Raw genomic sequence first — 27,226 nt, forward strand, 5'->3', positions numbered from 1 at the left:
TATTATACATCGGTCCTGAAGTGATATCTATAGCCACACGCTACACAAGCTACTTGCCCAGGTAGGAAATGCGACTCGGTTTCTTAATATATACGATGCATTTCAAAATTCAATACCCGTCTAACCCCGCGCACGGGTCTATCTGTGTTGTTTTCAGCCTGTGAATAGAAACACTGTCATTATGTGAGCAGTTCCCTTTCCGTGTGTGTACCGCGTGGCGGACAACTACACCTGAAAGAATCCTAACCGGCAAATTGCAGGTATGAACTCTGGTCCCTCTAGGTGATGTGTATAAGTACAGCCTTAAACGTTCAACCATGGCCCAGGGTGCTAAGCATCAATCTTGTATGTCTTTACAGAATCTATTCTCACACCGGCGAATTACCGACACCAAGGCACATTCTTTGCCACGTGCAGGTAAAAGTTTTCCATAGTTGTGGAGTCTCTCCCAATAAGTTGTTGTTAAATTATTACAATCTATCCTGACACCCACTCTGTATATCATTACAGACGCATTGTTCCCAGTCCCCGTCCTGAAGAGAACCACCAACAACCTGGTTCGAAACGCGTCGACATACCTACCCTGTGGTCATTCAAAAAGGGTGCACCTAGGAAGTAAAAGTACAATACCACCTGGAACCCTAGTGGTGTAACCCAATACAAATCGCAACCACAGTGGTGTCAGGCAGGCAGGCGTACTACTCCATCTGTCCCCGCCTGTCCCTTGGTTTCATACCCCTAAGGACTGGTTGTATTTTTGTTTGTAGGAACTTTTTCACTGTATATAAATACAATTTATGTTTGGATATTGATTAATGTTATTTCTCTTTTGGTGTGTCTTTTACAACTGTATTCATTCAAATTGTGTGTCTCCCACTTTGTAAATAATGTATATTGGTAGTCGTGTATAAATGTAAATACTGTATTCATGTATTCACTGTCGTGACAGTCTTTAGTTTGTCCATATGTTTTGATGAATCTAAAAACCAGAAAAATTAAATAAATTTGTTTTTGGTACAGAAGGCCTTGGTTACGTAGTACATTTTGACTACGTCACTGTCACTAATGATAATGACTTTTCCTATCCAGCCATCCTTGTTCTGTTGATCACATTGTTGAGATCCGGGCTGGGTAGACGTAGGATCCACAGCCTTTGTTGTTCTACACCCTGTGAACATAGGCACCATCCAGCGATCAATGACTTGCTTTGCCGCTGCCTCGAGCCAGAGCCCGACAAGAACCAGACTCCCAGACATCTACCAGCCCGATCCACAGTCCCTGCAAAGCTGAGACGAGTGGAGGCGACCTGAGACGTGGGACCGGACCTCTTGGAAAGTCCACGAGAAACTGACTGCGCAGCACTTGAGGCACCCTCACCGCTGTGCTTGGGGTCTTCAGAAGCCCCACCACCGAGCTACATTTGCACCAAGGACCAGCCCCCCAGCTCTAACGAGATCTGCGTGGGGCCCTTTTGCTTTGTTCCACTCGACGCGCCTTCCCGGTTGCTAGCCTGCTGGCTAGTGGCCATTTTGGCAACCAAACGACAACTTTCCACCGCTGGTCTGGTTGCTCCAGACTGGCCCTTGCTGCTCCTAAAAGCAGCAACCCCTCTGACCTTGCTGGTCCGAGAGAGAAGCCTTCTTTGTTTCCTGTGTTGCTTGCATTAGCCAAGGCCTGTTTGCTCCGATCAAGAAGCCGACACCGCCATCAACTAGAGCCTTCGTGGGACAGCTCGTGAGTGACTCCTGGTCGTCGTCATCGTCACCTGGTCCACGTGGCTGAAGAGAAAAGCTTCACGACATCACCTGTTTGCACCCGACAACGCCTGGTTCCTTCCTGGTTCCACGCCAGTCACTGGCTAGTGACTGTGAACATTGTCCCCTCTGCTTTCAGGTCTTCACCTCTTCAGATCCACCCTTGGATCCACCGGAACTCTTCACATTAGGTCGCCTGCAGCATCAACACTCCAAGGCTCCATCTGAACTCCTGCAGAATCCCGACACACTTTGGCACCACTGCACCCGCTTCCTGCGGGTGAGGTAACGCAAGCACTCTGGTGCTCCCGAGTAGTTCCACTCTCCTAGTGTCCAGATTCCAAAGGGTTAAGTTCTAAACTGACCGGAAGACTTCCTACCTTTAACTTTAAAACGTTTACACATCCATTGATTTCAATGTGAACTGCTTCTAACTTTGCGCACTGCAAACCAGATCCTGTGGGCCTCCTAGTTCCTAACCTTAGTTAGATCCTCGTAGCCCCAGCGATTCCCAAGGCCCTAGGCCTTACTTCCTTTTGACTTGTGGTACTTATACCACTTCTTTAGTATAGGTTTGAGGGGCCACCCGGGCCTATCCATATTTTGTGCAACTTTGTATACTTATCAATTGAATTGTTTTAACGTGATTGCTTCTGTGCTCATAAAGAGTTCAGGGGACTATTTGTAGTAAATAAATACATATATATGTTCTATATATATCCTGTGTGGCGTCCTTTCACTTGTTGTTCAAGGGGTTACATATGGTAATACAGCCGGCTTCACATGCCAAAAGAGTTTAGCCTAAGACTGCTTTGTCCATGCTACCAATAGGATAGCTGGTCTATATGGTTGACTTACAACCAATCACCATAAGGGTTGTTTGGACTGATACAAGGTGGTCACTAGAACTAGAGAACATCATATATAGGGCTCCCGGTTTTCCGTTTTTACGGATTTTTACATATAAATACAGACGGAAAACAAGTTTTCCTTTATCTGTATTTATATATAAAAACGGGAAAATACTAGTGGGCTAAGAGGTGTCAGCCCAGGCTGAGACAGCTTCCGGGCACACACAGAGCTGCCAGCCGCACCCGAGTACTTCACAGGTCTATAAAAGACCGTTTACTTGTTGATGAGTCCTTGTTGTTCTTTCACCCCTTCTAAGAGGCCCAGCCAGAGTCAGATTAGGAGCCTCTATTTACACCATTGTTGCGAGACTGAAGAAACGCAGCTCGCTCCAGGAAGTCTCTTGGAGGGAGTGCGTTATACCCTGGGACACCATGAACACCCGCGTGGAAAGCCTGAGACCACTGCGGTGGAGGATAAAGACTGCGTGACATCATGGATTGTAATAATCTGCTAAAAAATATTTTCTATTTACTTACCATTTTCTTACACTCTCCCTGTGTCCCATTAGAGTTTTTTCTGATCTCTCTCCTCTGGGGCTGCACAACGAAGTCTGTTAAAATGCTCTAGTCTGCACTTGACTCCCATGGCTGGCAGCAGAGGTGTGATTAAACGGGAGGGCAGCAGAGGTGTGATTAAACGGGAGGGCAGCAGAGGTGTGATTATTAGCATCCTTCTCTGATCTTAGCAAGTCGAGGGACCACATAGAGAGGGGGCAGGGGGAGAGTGGGGCGGAGGAGGGGGGCTCTCTCTGGAATTACCTCACCACGAGGAGTCAGAGACAACACGCTGACACCTGGCACGTGACCTGCTTAGCAACCTGTGGCAGTCTGGAAACATGATCACACCTGGCGTGCCCAATTTAATGCAGTTACGATTGGCAGAAGGCAGGACGATTGCAACGGGGCAAGCCCCCTTCAAGCTGGCCACACATTTTATCCGGGGAACAAGGTAAACCCTGTTGATGTAACCTCCAACCAGGCTACACATGGCAGTCAGACAACACGATCACACATGGCATGTGCCATACTAAGCAGCACCTGGTCCTCACGCAATAAGACCAACTTCCAGCTGGGGCAGCAGAAAGCATAACATACAGGCATCTGCACTGTAATAGATGCTTTGTTGTCAAATTCAATGGCTTGAATCGACCTCACTCAGATGAAAGGCTGAGTGGACCAGACAGGATAGGAACCCGTAATAGCAGTGTGAACATAGATTTCAGCAGCTGGCGCTTAACCGTATGAGCTATTTCAGCAGCAAGGACGTGAGGGAATCAGAGGGTATTTTAATAATGTATTATCCTTGGCTGCAAATATCTGCATGGCAGCCGAAGAATGCAGCCATTTTTCACCACGACGTTCTCAATCCCCAGAACGGGCTGGGCAGGATAAAAAGTGAACAAGATCACACCTGGCTAGGTCCTACTGACTGCATCTGTCATCCACAGTTCAAAACCACACCTGGCCAGACTACGATTATGTCACTTCACTTGCAGTCCAGCTATTTACTGCAACATATAACGTTGAAGGAAAACAAGCACTGGCAAAGTCAATAGGTCTAACTCTGGCAAACTGGTGCAACAGATTTTTTTTATTTTTTAATACAAATATATATGCCACAAAAACTAAAAAAAACTAAAAACTTGCTAACACTGAAGGATGATCATATGCTTGTTACTATATTGGTGTTACTCAATGCTCTCCCTGTGTAGTTAGAGTGCAGTGTCACTTTAAATAAATGTGGAAAAATACTAGCTGTACCGTTGTATTTTGCTTGTGGCAAAAATAAATGTGGATAAATACAGAAATAATGTCCCAAAAATAAATATGGATAAATACATACGGAAATGGCAAAAAAATAAATACCATAAAACCGGGAGCCCTTATCATATATCAGGCCAACTTCTCAAAGTCTCTGCTTCACCTCTGCAAAATAAAATTTCTCCCCAGACCTGGGAAGATCATTTCTACAATCTTTATTCAGTAACTCCATTTAATGAGCCGAACACTGTGCTGAGGACTGTGTAAACAGACTACTTTATAGCTGTACCTGGCCCTTTCCTTGACCTGGCTGACATCCGCAGCTCTGGATGCAATAACCAGAGGTAGAGCTCCAGGATTAGACAGCATTGCAGCATATATCCTTTGTCTACAAAGAGATTAATTGTATTAGTATAACCTTTCCTTAACTAATGCCATTATCAGTGGTGCCCAAGTACCAGACTCTTGGAAGGGAACGGACGTCATCCCGTTATATAAGAAGGGGGATAGATTCCATCCAGCCAATTACAGGCTGATCAGCTTGATCAACTGTGCAAAGAAAATTTCTGCCCAATTGGTCTTGAGCAAGATTGAGGAATGGACTGCTGCTATGGCCAAAGTATCTTCCTTTCAGACAGGCTTCAGGTAGAAGATATCCACGATTATGCCCAGGTTGGCTGGAGAACCCAGGGCCAGGTGACTGAACGATTTCCTATCAATTGAGGTGTTTGCCAAGGCTGTGCCCTGGCACCCACCCAGTTTTCTTTATATCTTAATGTTGTTCATTATCTGCCCTCAATTGATGCACCATACCTGGCAGGCAAAAAACGAACAAGTTACTTAACTTCGGTAACGATGCATCTGTAAGAGACATATATTAGTTATAGATTCCTTATCTTACAATTACCCCCAGGCGTCAGACTGGATCCGAAGAAATTTTTTCTTAGCAGTACCCCTGCGTGTCGGTAGGTGGCATCGGTCGACTCCGCATCCGTCATCGGCGTTGTGGTTGCCGGGATGACGCCGCGGTGTCTACTTAGACACCACTCCTGAGCGCTGACCACAGTGTTGACACAACGTTCAATGCCAGAAGCGCAGACCCATGCAAGACACTGGCCATTGGTACACAAAACTAGGGACCTGCAAGGGAATCCCTATCCCTATAAGTCAGTGTGCAGAATGGGGAGGGCGGGTGGGGCGGTAAGGCATCTATAACTAATATATGTCTCTTACAGATACATCATTACCGAAGGTAAGTAACTAGTTAATCTGAAAGAGACTATAAGTTATAGATAACTTACCCTAGAATAGATACCCCAGCAATTCCAACCCCGTAGGAGGGTCTGCAAACTATGATCACACCAAGAAGTCCTGGAGAACAGAATGGCTGAAAAAGCCATCTCTCCGGACTTGGCTGTCCAGGCAGTAATGCACAGTAAATTTGTGCAGGGACGCCCACGTGGCTGTGTGACAGATGTCAACCAGCGGAACTCCACGTCCCAAAGCAGTAGTGGCTGCCGTTGGTCTGGTAGAGTGGGTGCGCAGTCCTACTGGAGGTTCCATTTTAGCCAAAGAATAACAGATCTTAATGCATAGGACGACCCATCGAGAGATGGTATCTTTGTGCACTGCCGACCTTTCTTGGTGCCCACATAATCCGTAAAGAGTTGATCGTCCACCCGGAAGTCATTAGTGCGGTCAAGGTAGATAGACAGCGCACGTTTTGGGTCCAGACAGTGGAATCTTCCCTCCTCTTTGGACGGGTGCAGAGGCGGGAAGAAGGTAGGCAAAGCGATGGTGAGACCTATGTGGAAAGAGGCAATCACTTTGGGCAGAAAAGAGGGCTTATATGGAGGACTACTTTGTCCGGATGGACAGCAAGAAAGGGAGGTCTGGAAGATGAGCCTGAAGATCACTCACCCTGCGAGCAGAGGTGATGGCAAGCAAAAAAGCAGTCTTCCAATGAGGCAAAGTGGACGATTATGTAGGGGCTCAAAGGGAGCACACATAAGATAAGTGAGGAAAAGATTCAAGTCCCACTGGGGAATTACGAAAGGAGAAGGAGGAAAGAGAGGAGTAAGGCACTTCAGAAATCTGATAACAATAGGATTGATGGCCATGCTCAAGAGCTCGGGGTACCAGACTCTTCGTGACCAGTCAGGAGCCACAAGAATGACTTGGGACCTGTCGCGTTTGATCTTCTTCAGCAATCTTGGCAGAAGTGGTACAGGCACAACTCCACTCGCGGTGGAAAGGGTAGCCGATCGAGATCCGCCTTGGAAACTCTAACACACAGAACTGCTGACATTGCGTGCTCTCTTCAGTGGCGAATAGATCTAACCAAGGCTCTCCCCACTGCTGAAAGAGACCTTGCACCACCTTCGAGTGAAGATGCCATTTGTGATCCATGAGGCACTGAGTTTGTCCATCCTGGCATTCAGTGAACCTGCTAGTTGTTGAACCACCAGAGATATGGCCTGATGTTCCAGCCATGTCCAAAGGCGAAGAGCCTCTTGACATAGGGTCCACAACCCCACCCTGTCCTGTTTGTTGCAGTACCACATGGCGGTGGTGTTGTACATGAACACCTGCACAACTCTTACTTTAACAGAAGGAAGGAATGCCTTCAGTGCAAGATGAATCGCCCAGACCTCCAGAAGGTTGATGTGGTGCCTGGACTCCGCCGGAGACCAGAGGTCTCTGATCTCCGCCTCTCCCATATTGCCGCACCATCCCAGGAGTGAAGCATACGTCACTACTGTGAACTCAGGTTGAGGAAGGGAGAGGGATCTGCGTTGACCCAATCCTGGTTCGTGAGCCATCACTGCAACTGACTTGCAGTCCCCTCCGAAATCTGAACGTCATCGGAAAGATTCCCCTGGTGCTGCGCCCACTGGAACTTCAGGTCCCACTGCAGAGCCCGTATATGCCATCTGGCATGATCCACCAGCAGGATGCAGGAGGCCATGAGGTCCAGCAGCCTCAGGGTCATTCTCACAGAAAACCGGGATGGATGCTGAAACTTTGGTATCATAGTCTGAATATCCTGGACTCGCTGCTCCGGAGGATAGACCCAAAACTGCGCTGTGCCAGAACCGCTCTGATTCAAAGGACTTATGGGAGGGAATCAGGTGCGACATCCGCACGTTAACTGTGAACCCCAGCAAATGCAGGAAGTCCGCTGTAGTCTGGAGGTGGGAGACGACAGCCTGGGCGAGCCTGCCTTCAACAGCCAGTCATGAAGATAGGGGAAGACTGTAACCCCTGATCTGCGCACATGAGCTGCAACCACCGCCATCACTTTCGTGAACACCCCAGGGGCGCTGGTAAGGCCAAAGGGGAGCGTGGTAAACTGAAAAAGCTTGTGGCCTACCATGAACCGTAGGTAGCGCCAGTGGGCAGGCAAGACGCGGATGTGAAAGTAAGCGTCCTGCAAGTCCAACGCTACCATCAAATCTCCAGGGTCGAGGGCAGACAAGACCTGAGCCAAGGTTAAAATCTTGAACTTCTCCTTCCGGAGAAACCGGTTGATGTCCCTGAGGTCTAAGATAATACGCAGGCCTTTGTCCTTCTTGGGTACCAAGAAGTAGTGGGAATAGCAACCACGACCTACTTCTGGCACAGGGACGCATGTATCTCTTCTGGAATGGGATGGGAAGGCCCTATGGGAGACAGAGATTAGGGAACCCTCGTCAGCGGCAGATACCCAACTCCAAATCAAGCTGTTGGAGTTGCGAGCATTTCACTTGGCGGTGAAGGTCTTCCGGCCCACCATCACAGGAGGGCTGGAGCAGCTTCTCACAGACAAGACAGTCAATGGCGATGGTCTCATCAGGAGTCACATTAGAACTTGTTTGACAGCGAGCCCAGGATTCATTGGCTGCAGTTGTTTGGTACGACGAACAGGCGCTGGAACTGCTTGGTGGAATTTGACTTTCGTGAGCAGTACCCCTGCGTGTTGGTAGGCGTCGTCTGCGGCTCCGCGTCCGTCATCGTGATCACCGAAATGACGTCACTGGAGTACTTAGACGCCACCCTCGCTGACGTCAGTTCTGTACATTATGTCCGCGCCAGGAACGCAGAGCCATGCAAGAAACAGACACTGGTACCATGAAACTAGGGCCCTGACAGGGAAATTCCTGAACCCTAGATATCGGTTTGCAGAAACGGGGAGGATGGGTGGGGTGGTAAGGAATCTAACACTAACTAATGTTTCTTACAGATATAACGTTACCGATGGTAAGTAAATTGTGCATCTGAAAGAAACACGTTAGTGTTCGATTCCTTACCTTAGAATAGATACCCCAGCAATACCAACCCCGGTGGTGGGTCTGCGAACCAAAATCACACCAGGAAGTCCTGGAGAACAGAACGGCCAAAGAAGAAGTCTCTCCGGCCTTGGCTCTCCAGGCAGTAATGCTTGGCAAACGTGTGCAGCGAGGCCCACGTAATGTAGGTATACTTATAGAGCGCAAACCTGTCACCCAGAGGGCATCCTGGCGCTTAGCTGCCTGACAAATGTCCTGCAAGGGACTCCCCGTCTCAAAGCAGTAGTAGCCGCTGTAGCCTGAGTGGAATGGGAGCGCAGCCCCACAAGAGGTTCCTTTTTAGCCAAGGAATAACAGATCTTGATGCACAAAACGACCCACGAGAGATGGTCCGCTTGTGCACTGCCTGTCCCTTCTTAGCTCCCACCTAGCCGACAAAGACTTGGTCGTCCACCTGGAACTGTTGTGCGCGGTTCAGGTAAAAGGAGAGTGCACGTTTTAGGTCCAGACAGTGGAGCCTCTCTTCCTCTTTTGAGGGATGTGGAGGCGGAAAGATGGTGGGCATGGTAATGGTCTGTCCGATGTGAAAGGCAGTAACCTTACTAACTACAGGAAGGGAACCGGTCTGTTTGGTGTGATAGAAAGACCACACATGTGAGAGCAGCTACAGTTCACCAATGATACATAACTCGCACAATCTCAGGCTTGAGCAAAGGCAGTAACCACCTTGGGTAGAAATGAAGGGCGAGTCCTCAGAACAACTTTGTGCGGATGGACAGAGAGGAAAGCAGGCTAAGAGCCTGGAGCTCACTTACTCTTCTGGCCGAGGTGATGGCAACCAGGAAAGCAGTTTTTAGGGTCAGAAGACGGAGAGGGCAATTATGAAGTGGCTCAAAGGGAGCGCACATCAAAAGGGTAATAACCAGATTCAAGTCCCACTGAGGCATCACGAAAGGAACAGGAGGAAACATGTGCGTGATGCCTTTCAAGAATCTATTGACAACAAGGAACTTGAAAATAGAAGGCTGACCAGGAAGCCACTAGGAGGCTGAAATGGCTGAAAGATAGCCCTTGATAGTGCCCAGGACAGAGCCCTGCTGGGCGACAGAAAGAAGAAAGAGGAAAACCTCTGAAAGAGGGGCAGAGAGATTATCCACAGCCTTTGCTGTGCATCATGCCACAAATGTGTTCCACCTGCAGGCATATACCGTTTTTGTGGGGGGAAGCCTGTCTGGCAGAACAGCATCACAGACTTCAGGAGGCAAGTCAAATGGCCTCAACTGTCGCTGCTCAATCTCCACGCATGAAGGTGGAGGCTGGACAGGTTCGGGTGGTGGACGTTCCCTGCTGCTGCGACAGAAGGTCCTCCTGAAGAGGCAGTCGAATCTGGGAATCGATTCACATTCTGAGTAGCTCGAGATACCAGTATCTTTGTGCCCAATCCGGAGCCACAAGGATGACTTGGGCCCGGTCGCGCCTGATCTTCTTCAGCACTCTGGGCAGAAGTGGGATAGGTAGAAAGGCGTACAACAGACCGCAACTCCACTCGCGACAAAAAGCGTCGCCGAGCGAGTGCCACCTTGCAAATTCCTACGCGCAGAACTGAAGACATTGCGCATTCTCTTCGGTGGCGAATAGATCTAACCAAGGCTCTCTCCACTGCTGAAAGAGACCTTGTGCCACGTCCGAGTACAGACACCATTCGTGATCTATCATGCACCGGCGGCTGAGTTCGTCCGCCCTGGTGTTCGGCGAACCTGCCAGGTGTTGAACCACCAGGGTGATGCCCTGATATTCCAGCCATGTACAGAGGCGCAGAGCCTCCTGACATAGGGTCCACAACCCCACCCGCCTTGTTTGTTGCAGTACCACATGGCGGTGGTGTTGTCCGTGAACACCTGCACTACACTTCTCCGGACAGAGGGAAGGAATGCCTTCAGTGCAAGTCGGATCGCCCGCAGCTCCAAAAGGTTGATATGGAGCCGGAGACCAGAGGCCTCGGATCTCCGCCTGTCCCATGTGGCCACCCCATCCCAGGAGGGATGCACCCATCACCACTGTGTGCTCCGGTTGGGGAAGGGAGAGGGATCTGCCACTGGCCCAATCGCGGTCCATGAGCCACCACTGCAGCTGTCTCGCAGTGCCCTTCAAGATCAGAACGTGGTTAGTCAGGTTGCCCTGATGCTGTGCCCACTGGAACTTCAGGTCCCACTGGAGAGCCCGCATCCGCCACCTGGCGTGATGTACCAGCAGGATGCAGGAGGCCATCAGCCCCAGGAGCCGCAGGGTCATTCTGACCGAAACTCTGGATAAAGGCTGAAAGATTGGAAACAGAGCCTGAATATCCCAAACCCGCTGCTCGGGGGGATACACCCAAAACTGCGCCGAGTGTAGAACCGCTCCGATGAAGAGGATCTTCTGAGAGGGACTCAGGTGTGACTTTGGCACGTTGATGGAGAACCCCAGCGAGTGCAGGAGGCCGGCCTTACTCTGGAGGTGGAAGATGACTGTCTGGGGCGAGCCCGCCTTCAACAACCAGTGGTCAAGATAGGGGAAGACTGGAACCCCTAATCTGCGCAGATGAGCTGCAACCACATGCCACGAATGAAGCGTTGACGCTCCTGAGGTCCAAGATAGAGCACAGGCCCCCTTTGCCCTTCTTTGGAACCAGAAAGTAGTGGGAATAACAACCATGTCCTACTTCTGGACCGGGAACGCGCTTGATGGCCCCCTTGGCCAAGAGGGCCGTAACTTCCTCTCGCAGAAGTTGCAAGTGATCCCCCGACATGGTACTGTGGTGGCATGGCTGGAGGGGTCGCCTCAAAGGGGAGGGAGTAGCCCCTTCGGATGATTTGCAGCACCCACCTGTCCGAAGTGATGGAACGCCAGTGGAGTACGTAATGGCAAATCCTGCCTCCGACTGGCGTGGAATGAGCCTGAAAGCTCAGACTAGGAAGGCTTTAAGGCAGAAGCTGCGGGAGCTGATGTGGACTGACTGGCTCTCTGACCCCCTGCTCCACCACGGCGGGCAGCCCGTCCGCGACCGCGTTGAGGCTGTACTAACGTGTGGGGGTGCCCCTTCCGTGGCCACGAAAGAGACGAAAAGCAGAAGTTTACTGGCGCTGACCCGACAGGCCCAAGAACTTGGCCATAGCCCTGAAGTCCTTAAAGCGCTCAAGCTCGCTATCTGCTTTGTCGCCAAAGAGGAGACGGCCATCAAAGGGCATGTCCATGAGTGTGTTCTGGACATCCCCTGAAAAACTGGCGAACCTCAGCCGGGCGTGACGAGTAATCGCCACAGTCGTTGAATTTGCTCTGCCCAGCGAGTCCGTGGTGTCAAGTCCACATCGGATGGAATACCGTGCTGCGTCTCGGCCACCAGCGACAGCCTGGGCGAGCTGTGTCTGGGCCTCCGCCGGACACTGGGGTAGCACGTCCACCACCGTATCCCACAGAGAGAGCGTGTAACAGCCCAAAAGGCATGAAGTGTTAATGGACCGCAATCCTAGGCTGACCGAGAAGAACAGTTTCTTGCCAAACTGATCTAGCCTTTTGGATTCCTGATATGGCAGAGCGGTCGGGAATGCGGTCTGGGACGTGGAGGCCTGGATAACCAGACTCTCGGGGGTGGAGTGGGTGGACAGAAAGCAGGGGTCGCCCGGAGCCGGGCGTTCAAGTCAAGTCAAGTCATAAAATTTGTATAGCGCACTACATACCCAGAGGGTTTCAAGGCGCTTAGGAAGGGGAGGAGGATTATTTGTCAAATATCCACGTTTTAAGCTGCTTTCTGAACGCTAGGTGGTTCTGGGTGAGGCGAAGGTAAGCGGGGAGTGAGTTCCATGTTTTAGCAGCCAGGTATGAAAAGGATCTGCCTCCCATGGTGGTCTTGTTGATGCGAGGTACAGTGGCGAGGGCTTGGCTGGAAGAACGTAGTTGGCGGGAGGGGGTGTAGAAGGACAGACGAGAGTTGAGGCAATCTGGTCCGATGTCGTAGAGTGATTTGTGTGCGTGGGTAAGCAGTCGGAAAGTGATCCTCTTATTGACGGGTAGCCAGTGGAGGTCTTTCAGGTGACCAGAGATGTGTTCGTTGCGTGGGATGTCTAGTATGAGCCTGGCTGAGGCGTTTTGGATTCGTTGGAGTTTCTTCAGGAGTTTAGCGGTGGTACCTGCGTAGAGGGTGTTTCCGTAGTCCAGTCGGCTCGTGACCAGAGCGTGGGTGACTGTTTTCCTTGTTTCGGAGGGGATCCAGCGAAATGTTTTTCTGAGCATGCGAAGAATGTTGAAGCAGGAAGAGGATACGGCGCTGGCTTGTCTGTTCATTGAGAGTGAAGAATCCAGGATGACGCCAAGGTTCCGTGCGTGGTCTGTCGGGATGGGTGCTTTTCCAAGGGCTTCCGGCCACCAGGAGTCGTCCCAAGCAGAGGGGGATGTACCTAAGATGAGGACTTCTGTTTTGTCTGAGTTCAGTTTCAGACGGCTTAGTTTCATCCATTCGGCCACTTCTTTCATTCCTTCGTGTAGGTTAGTTTTGGCGGTGTTGGGGTCTTTGGTGAGTGATAGGATCAGTTGGGTGTCGTCCGCGTAGGAGATGATGTTGAGGTTGTGTTGGCGTGCGATGGCCGCGAGGGGGCTCATGTATACGTTGAAGAGGGTGGGACTGAGTGAGGATCCTTGTGGTACGCCACAGATGACTTTGGTGGCCTCGGACTTGAATGGTGGGAGGCGGACTCTCTGTGTTCTTCCGGAGAGGAAGGAGGTGATCCATTCAAGTGCTTTTCCTTGTATTCCGATGTTTCTGAGGCGCTGTAGAAGGGTGCTGTGGCAGACTGTATCGAATGCTGCAGAGAGGTCGAGGAGGATGAGGGGGACTGTGTCTCCATTGTCCAGTAGAGTTCGAATGTCGTCTGTTGCTGCGATGAGGGCGGTCTCAGTGCTGTGTTTTGTTCGGAAGCCAGATTGTGAGGGGTCGAGGGATTTGTTGGCTTCGAGGAAGGCGGCGAGCTGGTTGTTGACGGCTTTCTCAATGACTTTGGCCGGGAATGGAAGAAGCGAGATGGGGCGGTAATTTTTGAGTTCTGTGGGGTCCGCTGTTGGTTTTTTCAGAAGGGCGGTGAGTTCAGCGTGTTTCCAGTCTTCTGGGAAGGTAGCGGAGTTGAAGGAGCAGTTGATGACGTCTCGGAGGTGCGGTGCTATGACGGAGTCTGCTTTGTTGAAGATGTGGTGAGGGCATGGGTCTGTGGGGGATCCTGAGTGGATGGAATTCATCAGGCGGATTGTGTCCTCAGTGGAGATTGGATTCCAGGCGTTAAGGGTGTTCACGGGGGGAAGATGGTCAGCAGATGGTAGGGTGGGTTGGTTTCCGGGTTGGTTGTCGAAGCTGTTGTGGATGTCTGCAATCTTGTTGTGGAAAAAAGAGGCTAGGGAGTCGCAGAGGGTTTGAGAGGGGGTGATGTCGTTGGAGTTGGCCGAGGGATTGGAAAATTCCTTGACGATGTTGAAAAGTTCCTTGCTGTTGTGGGCGTTGTTGTCAAGTCGATCCTTGAATGCTGTTTTCTTGGCTTTTCGGATCAGTTGGTGGTGAGTGCGGGTGGCGCTTTTGAAGGCGTCCTTGGTGCTGGTGGTTGGGTCTTTTTTCCAGGCCTTTTCAAGGGAGCGGCAGAGTTTCTTGGACTTCTTGAGATCATCGTTGAACCATGAGGCTTTCTTGCTGCCAGGTTTGCTTTGACGTTTTTTCAGTGGTGCTAAGGTGTCGGCGGTGTTGGATAACCATAGGGTGAAGTTGGCGGCGGCTAGGTTTGGGTCCGTTGGCGTCGGTCCACGTTCTGATCCACAGGGAGAACTGTGGAGGGCTTGGACCAAGTGCCCATCAGAAAGTCAGTGAGGGCCTCAATAAACGGCAGCAGAGGCTTCGTAGAGCTGACTGGCTCAGAGAAGTGTGGCTCAATGGTTAGAGCGGCAGACCCTGATGCAGAGGTCTAGTCCGGGACCAGGGTTCAATTCCCCGCCTCGGCGTCTCGGTGCCTATTCCAATCATGGAGTCCCACTCTGCAACTCTGGGCAATAGCTTGCTTAATCTCCACAACGGCCCCCACAACGCTAAGGATGCCTGGCCTCCACCTTGGGGGAGCCCAGGAGTGGACACCTCATAGGGAAAGCCAGGATGGGTTCCACAGCAGTATTCGTACAAGCGCCTTGAGACCCTTGCGGGTGAGTAGTGCTCTATACAAGTATCAATTTACATTTACATTTACTGGGGGTTGAGTACTGAGAAAAAGGGGTCCCAGTGTGGAAGCAACAATGATTTTACCATTTCAAACAAAAAAAAAATCAAAAACAACAAATGAATCCACATTGTTTTAATTCACAATGAGGATGGGTATAACGAATATACAAAGTATCGTAGGTTGTACAGTGCTCAAGGGGGGAAGGAGGAAGTGATTGAGTGAGGATGGTGTGGTACGGGAGTTGTGACAGTAAAATCAACCTGAGTAACAAAATTACATTTGTATGTTAATTCAAATACAAAAATAGGACCAATGGTTCAATGCAGCAGTATATACATGTAATACTCCAGAAGTGCAAATAATGTCAAATTAGGTATGGAGTTGACAAATATCGGGACACTTGTCGACGTTTCGACCCTCAATGTAACGCAGGGATTAGTGCAGCCCTTGCAGCAGGGTCTTCATCAGGACATGGAACTGGGCGGGCAACCTAATGAATATATATAAGTTCTATTAATAGTTCAAAATAATCGTGGGACACAACTTAATTGTGAGTTGTAACAAAAAGCACACATCAACAAAGAGCATACCGTTATGATTATTGCTCTTCCTGTGAGGGGCTTTCATCGCCGTGGGTCATATTCATTACTAAGGGTGGGAGACAAATTAAATTAGAATTGTGGGAACCGAAGGTTCTGAAAGCAGCAGAATAAACATACTGTTATTCTTTTCAGAGGCTCAAAATGGATTACCGGTCATCATATACACAAGCGTTGTGTACTCACTTTGTGAAATTGAGAGAGCGGTGGAGGTCGAGACCGGCCCGCGGGCGGTGGATTTGGCCGTATCTGGAACAAGACATTGAGTTAGACTTTACAGAGCAACGTCCTGTTGGAGTGACTCGGCACCAGAGACGAGTGGAGAAACATGCGCTTACCTACATAATGCGGTAGCTCGGCAAAAAGTCCAGAGGTGGTCTTAAGGGGATCACTCCGTAGTATCTGTGAAGCAATAAGTTAAAAAATGATCGTGAATAGAGGATCTCATCGGGGATCACGATCTCAAAGACTGCAGTGGCAGGGCGGATGAGGCTCACCGAGCACCGTCCCGTGGGAGTGACTCGACACCAGAGACATGTGGAGAAAAGGGCGCTTACCTAATGCGGTAACTCGGCAATAAGTCCAGAGGTGGTCTGAAGGGGATCACTCCGTGGTATATGTGAGGCAATAAGTTAAAAAATTATCGTGAATGGAGGATCTCATCGGAGATCACGATCTCAAAAGCTGGAGTGGCAGGGCGGATGGAACTCACCGAACGCCGACTTAATCGGGCATGTACTCCCGCTCGTGTCTGCGTCTGCAATCGCAAGACGAGCTTCCTGGTTAGGTTAGTAACCTAGGGAACGGTGTCACGTGACTATGGGTCATGAATAGACATTGAAAAAAGACTGCGCGTTTAGTACGATTATAATACTTTAGCGGCAATTAATGGAGTTCGTTTGAAGTGCTCTATAATAGCCGAAAAGGTCATTGACATGATGAAATGATGATTAATCAGACATAGAAAAACCACAGACAATAGTTGCAAAAAGGATTAGATATAGAATTCCCCAGACACATTGGTGAAGCCATTGCAGTGTGTAACAACCAATCAAAGAGGAGCATCTTTAAGGATCTAACTAATTCTAAACGATTTTAGCTATTTTTGGCGTACCTCTCACATGAGGGTATAGGCCAGTTCTGAGTCAGATCAGTTCAAGATTATGCTACCACCCCAGGGTAGTCAGTTACATAGGAACATATTAGGGTAATATTGCTAACTGGGAAAAAGAGCTATCCTGTTCGTTGAGTCCATTATGGATAGAATTAAAAAGAAGCATCCACTTTACTTCGCGTACATTTAGAATACTAGCAATGTTACCACCTCGTGGTCCCAAAACTGCCTTTTCTAGTACCACCCACCGGAGACTATCTGGGGGGTGTGCCGAGAGTTTGAAATGGTCTACAAGTGGGGCGCCTTGGACCATACATCTGATCCTGCTCATATGTTGGAGAATTCTTACTTTAGCCTTTTGTTGGGTTTGGCCAATATAAATCAATTTGCATGGACATGCTATTGCATAGATGATGTTAGATGTATTGCAATTGCTGTGGAATTTGAGTTTGATTCTGTGTTGGAGATGTACGAATTCCTTTGTTGGTATGGTGGTGTCACAGGCCTTGCAGTGGCCACACCTGAAGTGGCCAACAACTGGTGGAAGATTCCATAATGAGGTAATGGTGGGGTCATCAGGACTTGGTAGAAAGGACCGCACTACATATTCCTTCACACTTTTGGCTTTTTTTAAAGCATGTAATGGTGTAGCCATTTGATTGACATTGTCGGATATCAATTGCCAATGTTGGTTTACAATGCGTTTGATTTGATTGCTTTTAGTCGAAAACGTTGTCACACACACAATCCTGTTATTTTGTTCCTCTGTCCTGTCTTTTGGAGTGAGTAGTTCATCTCTTAGATAAAACCAGGCACGTTTCCTTGACTTCTTGACTAGTCGTCTAGGATAGCCCCGTTCTTGAAGACGGTTCGCAAGGTCCTCAGATTCCTTGAAATAGTGATCTTTGTTGGAACAGTTCCTCCGGATACGGAGGAACTGTCCGAATGGCAAGTTGTCACGGAGTGCGCGAGGATGATGGCTGGTATATTGTAACAGTGAATTCCTCTCAGCAGGTTTGCGATAGAGTGTAGTGAATAAGGTTCCAGACTCCTCGTAGATGGTAATGTCCAGAAAATTGATAGTTTTGTTGTCCAATTGGCTTGTGAATTTGAGATGGGGTGATTGTTGATTCAACCATATGAAGAACGATGATAATACCTCAGTGTCGCCACTCCAGATTAACAGTATGTCGTCAATATATCGCATCCAGAGACTGAGTTGGTCTCTGAATGGATTGGAGTTGTTTAGTACAGTATCATCTTCAAATGCCGCCATGTATAGAATTGCCACGTCTGGGGCGAAGGGAGCCCCCATCGCTACGCCAGAGATCTGAAGATAGAATTGATTTTTAAATATTAAAAGGTTTTTTGTCATTGCAATCGTCAGAAGAGCTACAATGAACTCTGTTGGAACTTGCACTGGAGCAGGTCGTTGGTTTAGACACCTGGTTATCACAGCTAAAGCTTCCTGTTGTGGGATGCAGGTGTAGAGCGATACCACATCGCATGTAGCTAGTACTTGACACTGTAGGTCGAAGGATCGATTCTCGACAATGTTTATAGTGTGCATGGTGTCACGCAGGTATGATTGAGGAGACTCTGCGAGAGGTTTAATGAAGAAATCGATATACTTCCCAAGTGGTTCCAGTATGGACCCACAGCCAGAGACTATGGGGCGTCCCGGGGGGTGGTCCATGCTTTTGTGTATTTTGGGTATAGTATAAATGGTTGCCAGTCGTGGATGTTTTTGATTAAGATATAAAAATTTGTGTTCAGACAGAAAACCCTGGTCCAGGCCAGCTTGCGTCAGCTGCTGAATTTCGATGGCGGTGGCTTTTGATGGATCCAATCTTAGTAGTTGGTAACTGGTCCCATCGTTTAATTGGCGCAAGATCTCGGACTCGTAGTCGGACATGTCTTGGATCACAATTGCGCCGCCTTTATCCGCTGGCTTAATCACCACATCGTTGTTGCGGGCGAGTGATTGCAGGGCCAACTTTTCAGTTTTACAGATGTTGTACTTTGTGAATGATTTTGTATCCAGAATTTGTTGCACATCTCTCCAAACAACGGTCTCATAGGCCAGTATTTTGTGTGACATGGCACTGGCGTGCGGTACAAAGGTAGATGGTGTTCGTAATCCTGTCAATGAAGGGTTGGACCGTGCATCAGAATTGTGAAAAAAATATTTCAGCCGTATTTTTCGAAAGAACTTGAAGAGTTCAGTTCGTATTGTAAAGTTATCAGGTCTGTGGGTCGGTACATATGATAACCCTTTGTTTAGAACTTTGATTTCATCCTCGTTCAAGTTGTGTTGAGATATGTTGATAACGGGGCTCAGGATCTCAGGAGTGTCTACCATCGGTAGGTTTTGTTGCGTGTTACCCTCTCCCCATGCTGTTCCGGTTGAAAGTGCACTTGCTTCAGGGCCTGGCCTCGTCCTCCGTCCCAATTGTTCGTATTCTGTTGGCCGCGTTGCTGGCCACCTCGCCAGTTGTTGCCTCTGCCACGGGATGGACGCCATGGTGCTTGGCGTTGTCCTAAAATAGGGTTATAATGATGTTGCTGGTAGCCGTAGTTTTGATAATTAAAGAAAGGGACTGGGGCCTGAACTATTAATAGAACTTATATATATTCATTAGGTTGCCCGCCCAGTTCCATGTCCTGATGAAGACCCTGCTGCAAGGGCTGCACTAATCCCTGCCTTACATTGAGGGTCGAAACGTCGACAACTGTCCCGATATTTGTCAACTCCATACCTAATTTGACATTAATTGCACTTCTGGAGTATGACATGTATATACTGCTGCATTGAACCATTGGTCCTATTTTTGTATTTGAATTAACATACAAATGTAATTTTGTTACTCAGGTTGATTTTACTGTCACAACTCCCGTACCACACCATCCTCACTCAATCACTCCCCCCCACCCCTTGGGCACTGTACAACCTACGATACTTTGTATATTCGTTATACCCATCCTCATTGTGAATTAAAACAATGTGGATTCATTTGTTGTTTTTGAATTTTTTTTGTGTGAAATGGTAAAATCATTGTTGCTTCCACACTGGGACCCCTTTCTCTCAGTACTCATTCAACCCAGGTCCCAGTGACTATTTTTGGGTAAACCCCCCCATATATATACGACTGGCGGTTGAAGCACCTCGGTGAGGAAGTTAGTCCTCACGCTGCTACAGGGAGCTCAAGGGCTAGGGCCTTGGCCGCCCTGCGCAACACCACAGCATAAGTAGCCCCCTCCTCCGTAGTCACGGAGGGAGGAGAGAGAAAACCAGTGTCAGGCGAAGTGGCTAGACCACTGGCATCGCCCAGCTCATCATCCTAGTCCTGACTTAACTGGCACTGCTGTGCCAGAGGGTCCTCAGACCCCTCCCAGTCCTCCCCTTGATCTGTGTCCTGATTAACAGGCATGTCAAATGTCAAAGGTTCTTATATAGCGCCTTTTTACCGATAGGTCTCAAGGCGCTTGCTTTGGGAACCCGTCCTGGCTTTTCCCTGTGAGATTATCCCTACTGGGCATCCCCAAGGTGAAAGCCAGGCCTCCCGCCGCTGGGAGGCCGTAGTGGAGATTAAGCAAGCTATTGCCCAGAGTTGCAGAGTGTGAACCTGTGATTCGAGTAGGCACCGAAGCGAGAATTGTCGAGTCCGTGGACATTTGGGCTCAAGACCCTGCCGCGTCGGGAATTGAACCCTGGTCCCGGGTCTGACCTCTGCTTCAGGGTCTGCCTCCTCTAACCAGTGAGCCACACTTGCATAAATGACAGAGCCGGGTCATAGGTGAAGGGCTCACCCATCGACATCGGGGACGGCACTGCTCCGACGCCGAACCGGGACTGGGGCTAAAACCAGAGACGGTGTTGTCCGAGGATGGCGCCGGGGTCAGCACCAGCGGAGGAGTCATAAGGTCAACTGGCGTCGACCGGGATCCAGGCCTGGATCCCACGGGGTCCTGCACGCCGAGACCGAAGTTGCTGACGGCACCGGGGCCGAAGCCGCCAGCAAGTTAGGACTCCCAGTCGGACCCGCGGGCCCGAAGCCACGCCGGCAGGTGTCGACGACGGGAAGAGAGTCCTCTTGGCTACGAGGAAGTCTCTAATATCGCCCGGAGTCGCATTCAGTCCAGGGACCAGAGGGTGTGGGACAGGATGCGACTCCTGAGCCGCGTGAGTGGCGAGGGGAGTCCTCACTGCTTCTTTTTGACATGCCTCGGCTTACCCGAGTGCGAGGACTTGGATCCGGATGATCGGTGATGACTGCGGCTCCGCGACCAGTTCCTCGACTTCCTCCCCGACTGGGACCTCAAGCGGCACAGAGTCGACTGCCGGAGCTCGAGGAGCTTACGGGAACGCTCCCGCCTAGCCTTCGACGTCAAGGCCCGGCAGTCGGAGCACGACTTGTCATCGTGGTCGCCCCCAAACAGTAGGAACACCGGCGGAGGGGGTCGGTAACAGACATCAGTCGGTGATAGGCGTCACACAGCTTGAAACCGGGCATCCCTACTGGCACCAGGAGTCGAGTCGACTCGACAAAGATAGACAAATATGTCCAAAAAGTTAGTAAAAAATGACTAAAGGTACGTGCTCTTCCCGGATCTGCGCTAGCTGGCGCGGAAAAAAGAAGAACTGACGTCAGCGCACGAGGGCGGCGTCTAAGTACTCCAGCGACATCATTCCGGCGATCACGACACCGACGACGGACACGGAGCCGCAGACGACGCCTACCGACGCGCAGGGGTACTGTTGACGAAAAACTTTCCGTATCCAGTCTGACGCCTGGGGGTAATTCTAAGGTAAGGAATCTAACACTAACGTGTTTCTTTCAGATTCTGTCTTTCAGATACTAGCTTTTTTGGCATAAGGATTTTCTCCAGTGTGGAGTTTCTCATGGTGAGATAGCGTTTTTCTCTGCAGCTCTTCTGGCGTTCAGAACACTCATAAAGTTTTTCATCAGTATGGAGAATCGCTTATGATTAGTGAGGCTGTGCCTATCAGATAGGAATTTCTGGCATTCACAGCATTGGTAATGTTTTTCCCCTGTGTGCGTCTGCTCATGTAGAGGGAGATTGTGTTTAAAACTGATGCTTTTCTGGCACTAAAATATTTTGATGGTGTGTTTTCTTATGGCGCTTGAAATTATCTCTACCTCTGAATCTTTTCTGACAATTAGAGCACTGATAATTTTCTTCTCCAGTATGGATTCTCATATGTTTAGTGAGATTACATTTAAGGCTGAAACATTTTTGGCATTTGGAGCACTGATAAGGTATTTCCCCAGTGTGGGTTCTTATATGGTAAGTGAGACTGCCTTTTTTACTGAAACATATCTGGCATTCGAGCACCTATATGGTTTTTCCCCAGTGTGGGTTCTTATATGACTAATGAGACTGTTTTTTTGGCAGAAATATTTTTGGCATTCAGAGCACTGATATGGTTTTTCCCCAGTGTGGGTTCTTATATGATTAATGAGACTGGTTTTTTGCCCAAAACATTTTTGGCATTCAGAGCACTGATAAGGTTTTTCCCCAGTGTGGGTTCTTATATGCTGAGTGAGATTGCTTTTTACCCTGAAACATTTGTCACATTCAGTGCACTGATAAGGTTTTTCCCCAGTGTGGAATCTCACATGCCCAGTTAGAAGTGATTTAAGTGTGAAATCTTTTGGGCATTCAGAGCACTGATAAGGTTTTTCGCCAGTGTGGACTCTCACATGTGCAGTTAGAAGTGATTTAAGTTTGAAATCTTTTGGGCATTTAGAGCACTGATAAGGTTTTTCCCCAGTGTGGGTTCTTATATGCTGAGTGAGACTGAGTTTGTCTCTGAAACATTTCTGACATTCTGAGCATGGATGAGGTTTTTCCCCAGTGTGGGTTATTGTATGTTGAGAAAGAGTTCTTTTGTCAGTGAAACATTTCTGGCATTCAGAGCACTGATAAGGTTTTTCCCCAGTGTGGATCTTTGTATGCTGTGTGAGTCTACTTTTTAAACTGAAACATTTCTGGCATTCAGAGCACTGATAAGGTTTTTCCCCAGTGTGGATTCTTATGTGCCGTGTGAGTCTACTTTGTACACTGAAACATTTCTGGCATTCAGAGCACTGATAAGGTTTTTCCCCAGTGTGGATTCGTATGTGCCGTGTGAGTCTACTTTTTACACTGAAACATTTCTGGCATTCAGAGCATTGATAAGGTTGTTCCACAGAATGGGTTATTGCATGTTGAGAAAGACGTCGTTTGTTACAAAACCTTTCCTGGCATTCAGAGCACTGATAAGGTTTCTCCCCAGTGTGGGTTCTTATATGATGAGTGAGACTGCTTTTTACACTGAAACATTTCTGGCATTCGGAGCACTGATAAGGTTTTTCCCCAGTGTGGGTTCTTATATGACGAGTGAGACTCTTTTTTTCACTGAAACATTTGTGGCATTCAGAGCACTGATAACGTTTTGCCCCAGTGTGGATCTTTGTATGCTGTGTGAGAATACGTTTTACACTGAAAACTTTCGGGCATTCAGAGCACTGATAAGGTTGTTCCACAGAATGGGTTATTGCATGTTGAGAAAGGCTATGTTTGTTACAAAACCTTTCCTGGCATTCAGAGCACTGGTAAGGTTTTTCCCCAGTGTGGGTCCTTGTATGTTCAGTAAGTCTTCTTTTATCACTGAAACATTTCTGGCATTCAGAGCACTGGTAAGGTTTTTCCCCAGTGTGGGTCCTTGTATGTATAGTAAGTCCTCTTCTGTCACTGAAACATTTCTGGCATTCAGCGCACTGATAAGGTTTTTCTCCAGAGTGGATTCTCATATGTTCAGCGAGTTTCGATTTACGGGCAAAACTTTTCGGGCATTCGGCGCACTGGTAAGGTTTTTCCCCAGAGTGGGTTAATGCATGTAGATATAGACTCGCTTTGACACTAAACCTTTTCTGGCATTCAGAGCACTGATAAGGTTTTTCTCCAGTGTGGATTCTCATATGCACAGTGAGATAAGATTTACGCCTGAAACTTTTTTGGCATACTTTGCACTGAGAGTGGTTTCCCCCAGTGTGCATTGTGTCAAATTCTGTGAGATAAGATTTATGGCTGTATCTTTTTTGGCACATGTAACTTTTTCCCCCGACTTAGGTTATTTTGCCTTGATTGAGGCGGTTTTGAACACTGAATTTGTTCTCACAGTCCGTGTTTTTATAAGGTGTATTCCTAGAGTTAATATCTCTACGTTTAGTTTTCTCTTGCTTATATGCCACAGTAAGAGTGAACCCGATTTTAGAGTTAGGCTTGTTTAGATAATGTTCAGCATTTATCTCTAAAAGAAATTGTGTGTAATCTTTTTAACACTTGAATTGAGCAAACTATGTCTGGAAGCAGCCCTGTAACACCTGTCGAAATATTTCTAGCAGATAATAGTCTTTAGGTTATAGCCTATCCGGCAGCAACTTATTTTGTGACTGAAGATTTTCTCAAATCTATTTGTATAGGTTCTAAGCAATGCAGTGATAAGGTGTTAGTCTGATATTTATTAATTAAACTGATAAGTACCTTTTTGCACTGACGTAATGGCAGTAACTGAGGGCGTTAGAACGTGCACAGTACTATTGTGGATCACGAGTCTCAGAACATCAGTTCCTTTTACCCTTTCTATGTTTGGTGTAAGGTTAAGGTTTGTAGTTCTGAAGACGAGGATTTATTTACATTACCTATAGCGCAACTGTGCTCATTTAATCCATTTTTATATTTAACAGTTTTATATATCACTCATTCACAGCAGATACTGTTGAGGCAATTTACATAGAATTACAGAACAGTACACAATAAAAAATAAACAATCTGAGATGGTTATGAACACAATAAAGTGGTGAATTTTTAAGGTTTTCGCAAGAGTGAGCAGAGTGGGTCGTGGTTTTCTACCCAGAGTCAGATAGTCTCAAACTTGTGTAACTGGTTAAAAACAGTTGTTGAACAAAGGTGATTTTCCAATCTTTCGGTTGTTAACGTGTCAGCTTCAGAGTCTTCTCTCAGCGTCTTTTCTTTGATGGTCTGCAGAAGAAACCTTTTGTTATAACTTTCTTTTTATGCAGTGTGTGCTTCCTCTCTAGAATTACATGATGTTTTAGATGAAGGTTATTCTGTACACAGATATGGCTTTGCTCTGGGTTAATGAAATGCTAAATTAGAGACTTCACTTACAGTATAGTACTTTCCTCAGCTCCCACTTCCTCGACACACTTAGATTTTGGAAATTGTTTAAACATAGAATGCTGGATGTCCTTCAGTTTTTCAAAATAATCCTTCTTAAGGCACAGACTTCAGTTGCCTGGTGCTAAATCTTGCTTTCTTCGTCAGTAATTTCAATCACCTATAGTATTAAAATTAAATAGTTAATACATGAAAATTTCCCAAAATATAATTTACAAGCCAAATCAATGCAGAGTTGCAGAATTTTGAAAATGTTGAGCTGGTTTTCATACAGAGCAGAGCGTAGAATTGTAGCCTGAGAGTACTTGGATGTAGGAGTGAGGATTTATAGAATTTTCAACATTTTATTAAGCTCACAAAGGATACATGCACCCTATTTATTTATTTATTTATTTATTTATTTAATATATTTGTAGAGCGCAAGCCTGTCACCCAAAGGGCATCCTGGCGCTTTGATCAGAGAACCGTGCACTTTGACTGAAGTAGTCGCGCAACCATTATTTAGGGAATAAGTGCGTTTTTAAGGCCTTCCTGAACGGAAGATAGTCCTTGTGACTCCTTAGAGAGAGTGGGAGGGAGTTCCATAATTTAGCTGCAGCCACGCTAAAAGAGCGACCACCCATCCTCACTCTTTGAAACCTTGGCACCACCAGGAGGTGAGCCGACGAAGACCGCAAAAGCCGTGGGGCCGAGTACCATGCAAACATATTTTGCAGAGGGATAGGGCCCAAAAGGTGTACAGCTCTAAACACCAAGCATGCCGGTTTAAACTGAACCCGTAGATCTACCGGGAGCCAATGCAGATCTCGTAGCGCAAGAGTGGAAGAGCTAGACCTGGGCCGGGAAGGGGCCAGCTTAGCTGCCATGTTCTGCACCCGCTGAAGCTTCCCTATCAAATTTTTTGGGGCCCCCAAAAGAAGTCCGTTGCAGTAGTCGAGCCGACTTAATATGGTCCCACGGACTACTTCCGGCCTGGCATGAACAGGGAGAAAAGGCAGGACTCTGCGTAAAATGCGTAGCAGCATCATACACGTTCCAGTGTTTTTGTTGACGTGTATGTCAAGTTGTAAATTAGGGCCAAACATTACCCCCAGGTTGCGTGCTGACTCCGATGCCAGCACTGGTTCGGAAAAGGTACTGGGCGAGAAGTTCTCGGGCAGTGCCCGCTGAATACGATCAGTAGAACAGTGGAGCACCTCCGTCTTCGAGCTGTTGAATTGCAGAGAGTTAGCTCGTAGCCAGTCCGCTGTGGCTGCCATACAGCGATGGAAGGTGCCCAGCGAGACCGCATTATTCCCTTCCAAGGAGAAGACCAGCTGGGTGTCGTCGGCATAATTAAATGCCGAGACACCGAAAGATTTTATTAGCTGGACTAAAGGGCGGAGGTACAGGTTGAACAGTATCGGGCTGATGGCCGAGCCCTGTGGAACCCCCTGACCTATTTTCCTTGGCTCAGAGCTGAAAGGCGGAAGTGAGACCAACTGTTGCCTACCACCAAGATATGAAATCAGCCAGTCTCTAGCCCCCTCGGTGACCCTGCACTCCTCCAGCCTCCGGACCAGGGTCCGATGGCAGACCGTATCGAACGCGGCCGACATGTCGAGCAGCACCAAAAAGGCTGCCCGACCACTGTCGACACGCGAACGCAGATTGTCCAATACGGTCACCAGCGCGGTCTACGTCCCATGTCCAGGGCGGAAGCCAAACTGGGCCTCGTCGAACCACCCGATGTTCTCCAGGAAGCCAGAGAGAGAGCGAGTTACCCACTTTTCCAGGATCTTGATCGGAAAAGGAAGCAAGGAGATCGGCCTGTAGTTGGAGAAACAGGCCGGATCCAAAGTTGGCTTTTTTAGCAGAGGCGACACCACTGCTAACTTCCAGCTTTCTGGCACTGACGCCGATTCCAAGGATTGGAGGCAGATCGAAAACAGAGGCGGAAGAAGTTCTGCATGAAAGGCCTTCCAAAACTTGGGGGGCAGCGGATCAAGCGGAGACCCCGATGACACCGAATGAGCAATCTTACAAAATTCTTCAAAGGAAGGGGGGGGGGGGAAATTCAGCCGGGATAGCCTGGGTAAAATGGTCGAGGCTCCCGGCCCAAGGGTAACGGTAGCCGTCTGGGGTCGACTGGGCTGCTCCACCGGAGCTCCCACACCGATCGGCTGGGGTCGACTGGGTGAGCTGCCCGGAGCTCCCAGATCAGAGGCAGCAGTGCACGTCTGGGGTCGACTGGGCTGCTCCACCGGAGCTACCACACCGATCGGCTGGGGTCGACTGGGTGAGGTGCCCGGAGCTCCCAAATCAGAGGCAGCAGTGCACGTCTGGGGTCGTCTGGGCTGCTCCACCGGAGCTCCCACACCGATCGGCTGGGGTCGACTGGGTGAGCT

At 48.6% G+C, this 27,226-nt stretch overlaps 1 protein-coding gene and 1 long non-coding RNA gene across 3 annotated transcripts in view; both read right to left on the reverse strand.

Moving 5' to 3' along the window:
* The window catches only part of LOC144805565 (uncharacterized), a 906,387-nt gene that overhangs the window by 67,370 nt on the left and 811,791 nt on the right, over nucleotides 1–27,226 (reverse strand). The window contains exon 4 of one of the 2 annotated variants that reach the window (XR_013605544.1): nucleotides 24,914–24,999. The exons of the other annotated variant lie outside the window; for it this stretch is intronic. This is a non-coding gene — a long non-coding RNA (uncharacterized LOC144805565). Of the gene's footprint in view, nucleotides 1–24,913; nucleotides 25,000–27,226 lie in introns of those variants that run through there. 2 annotated transcript variants of the gene reach the window in all.
* On the reverse strand, nucleotides 927–23,492 carry LOC144805590 (uncharacterized). The gene is made up of 4 exons (XM_078672115.1): nucleotides 23,473–23,492; nucleotides 22,036–23,360; nucleotides 18,417–18,773; nucleotides 927–979 (listed from the first exon to the last, which is right to left on the reverse strand). The coding sequence occupies exons 1-4, from the start codon at nucleotides 23,490–23,492 to the stop codon at nucleotides 927–929; spliced, it is 1,755 nt and encodes a 584-aa protein (XP_078528241.1).

This window comes from Lissotriton helveticus (assembly GCF_964261635.1).
Source record: "Lissotriton helveticus chromosome 1_1 unlocalized genomic scaffold, aLisHel1.1 SUPER_1_unloc_15, whole genome shotgun sequence".
Lineage (NCBI taxonomy): Eukaryota > Metazoa > Chordata > Amphibia > Caudata > Salamandridae > Lissotriton > Lissotriton helveticus.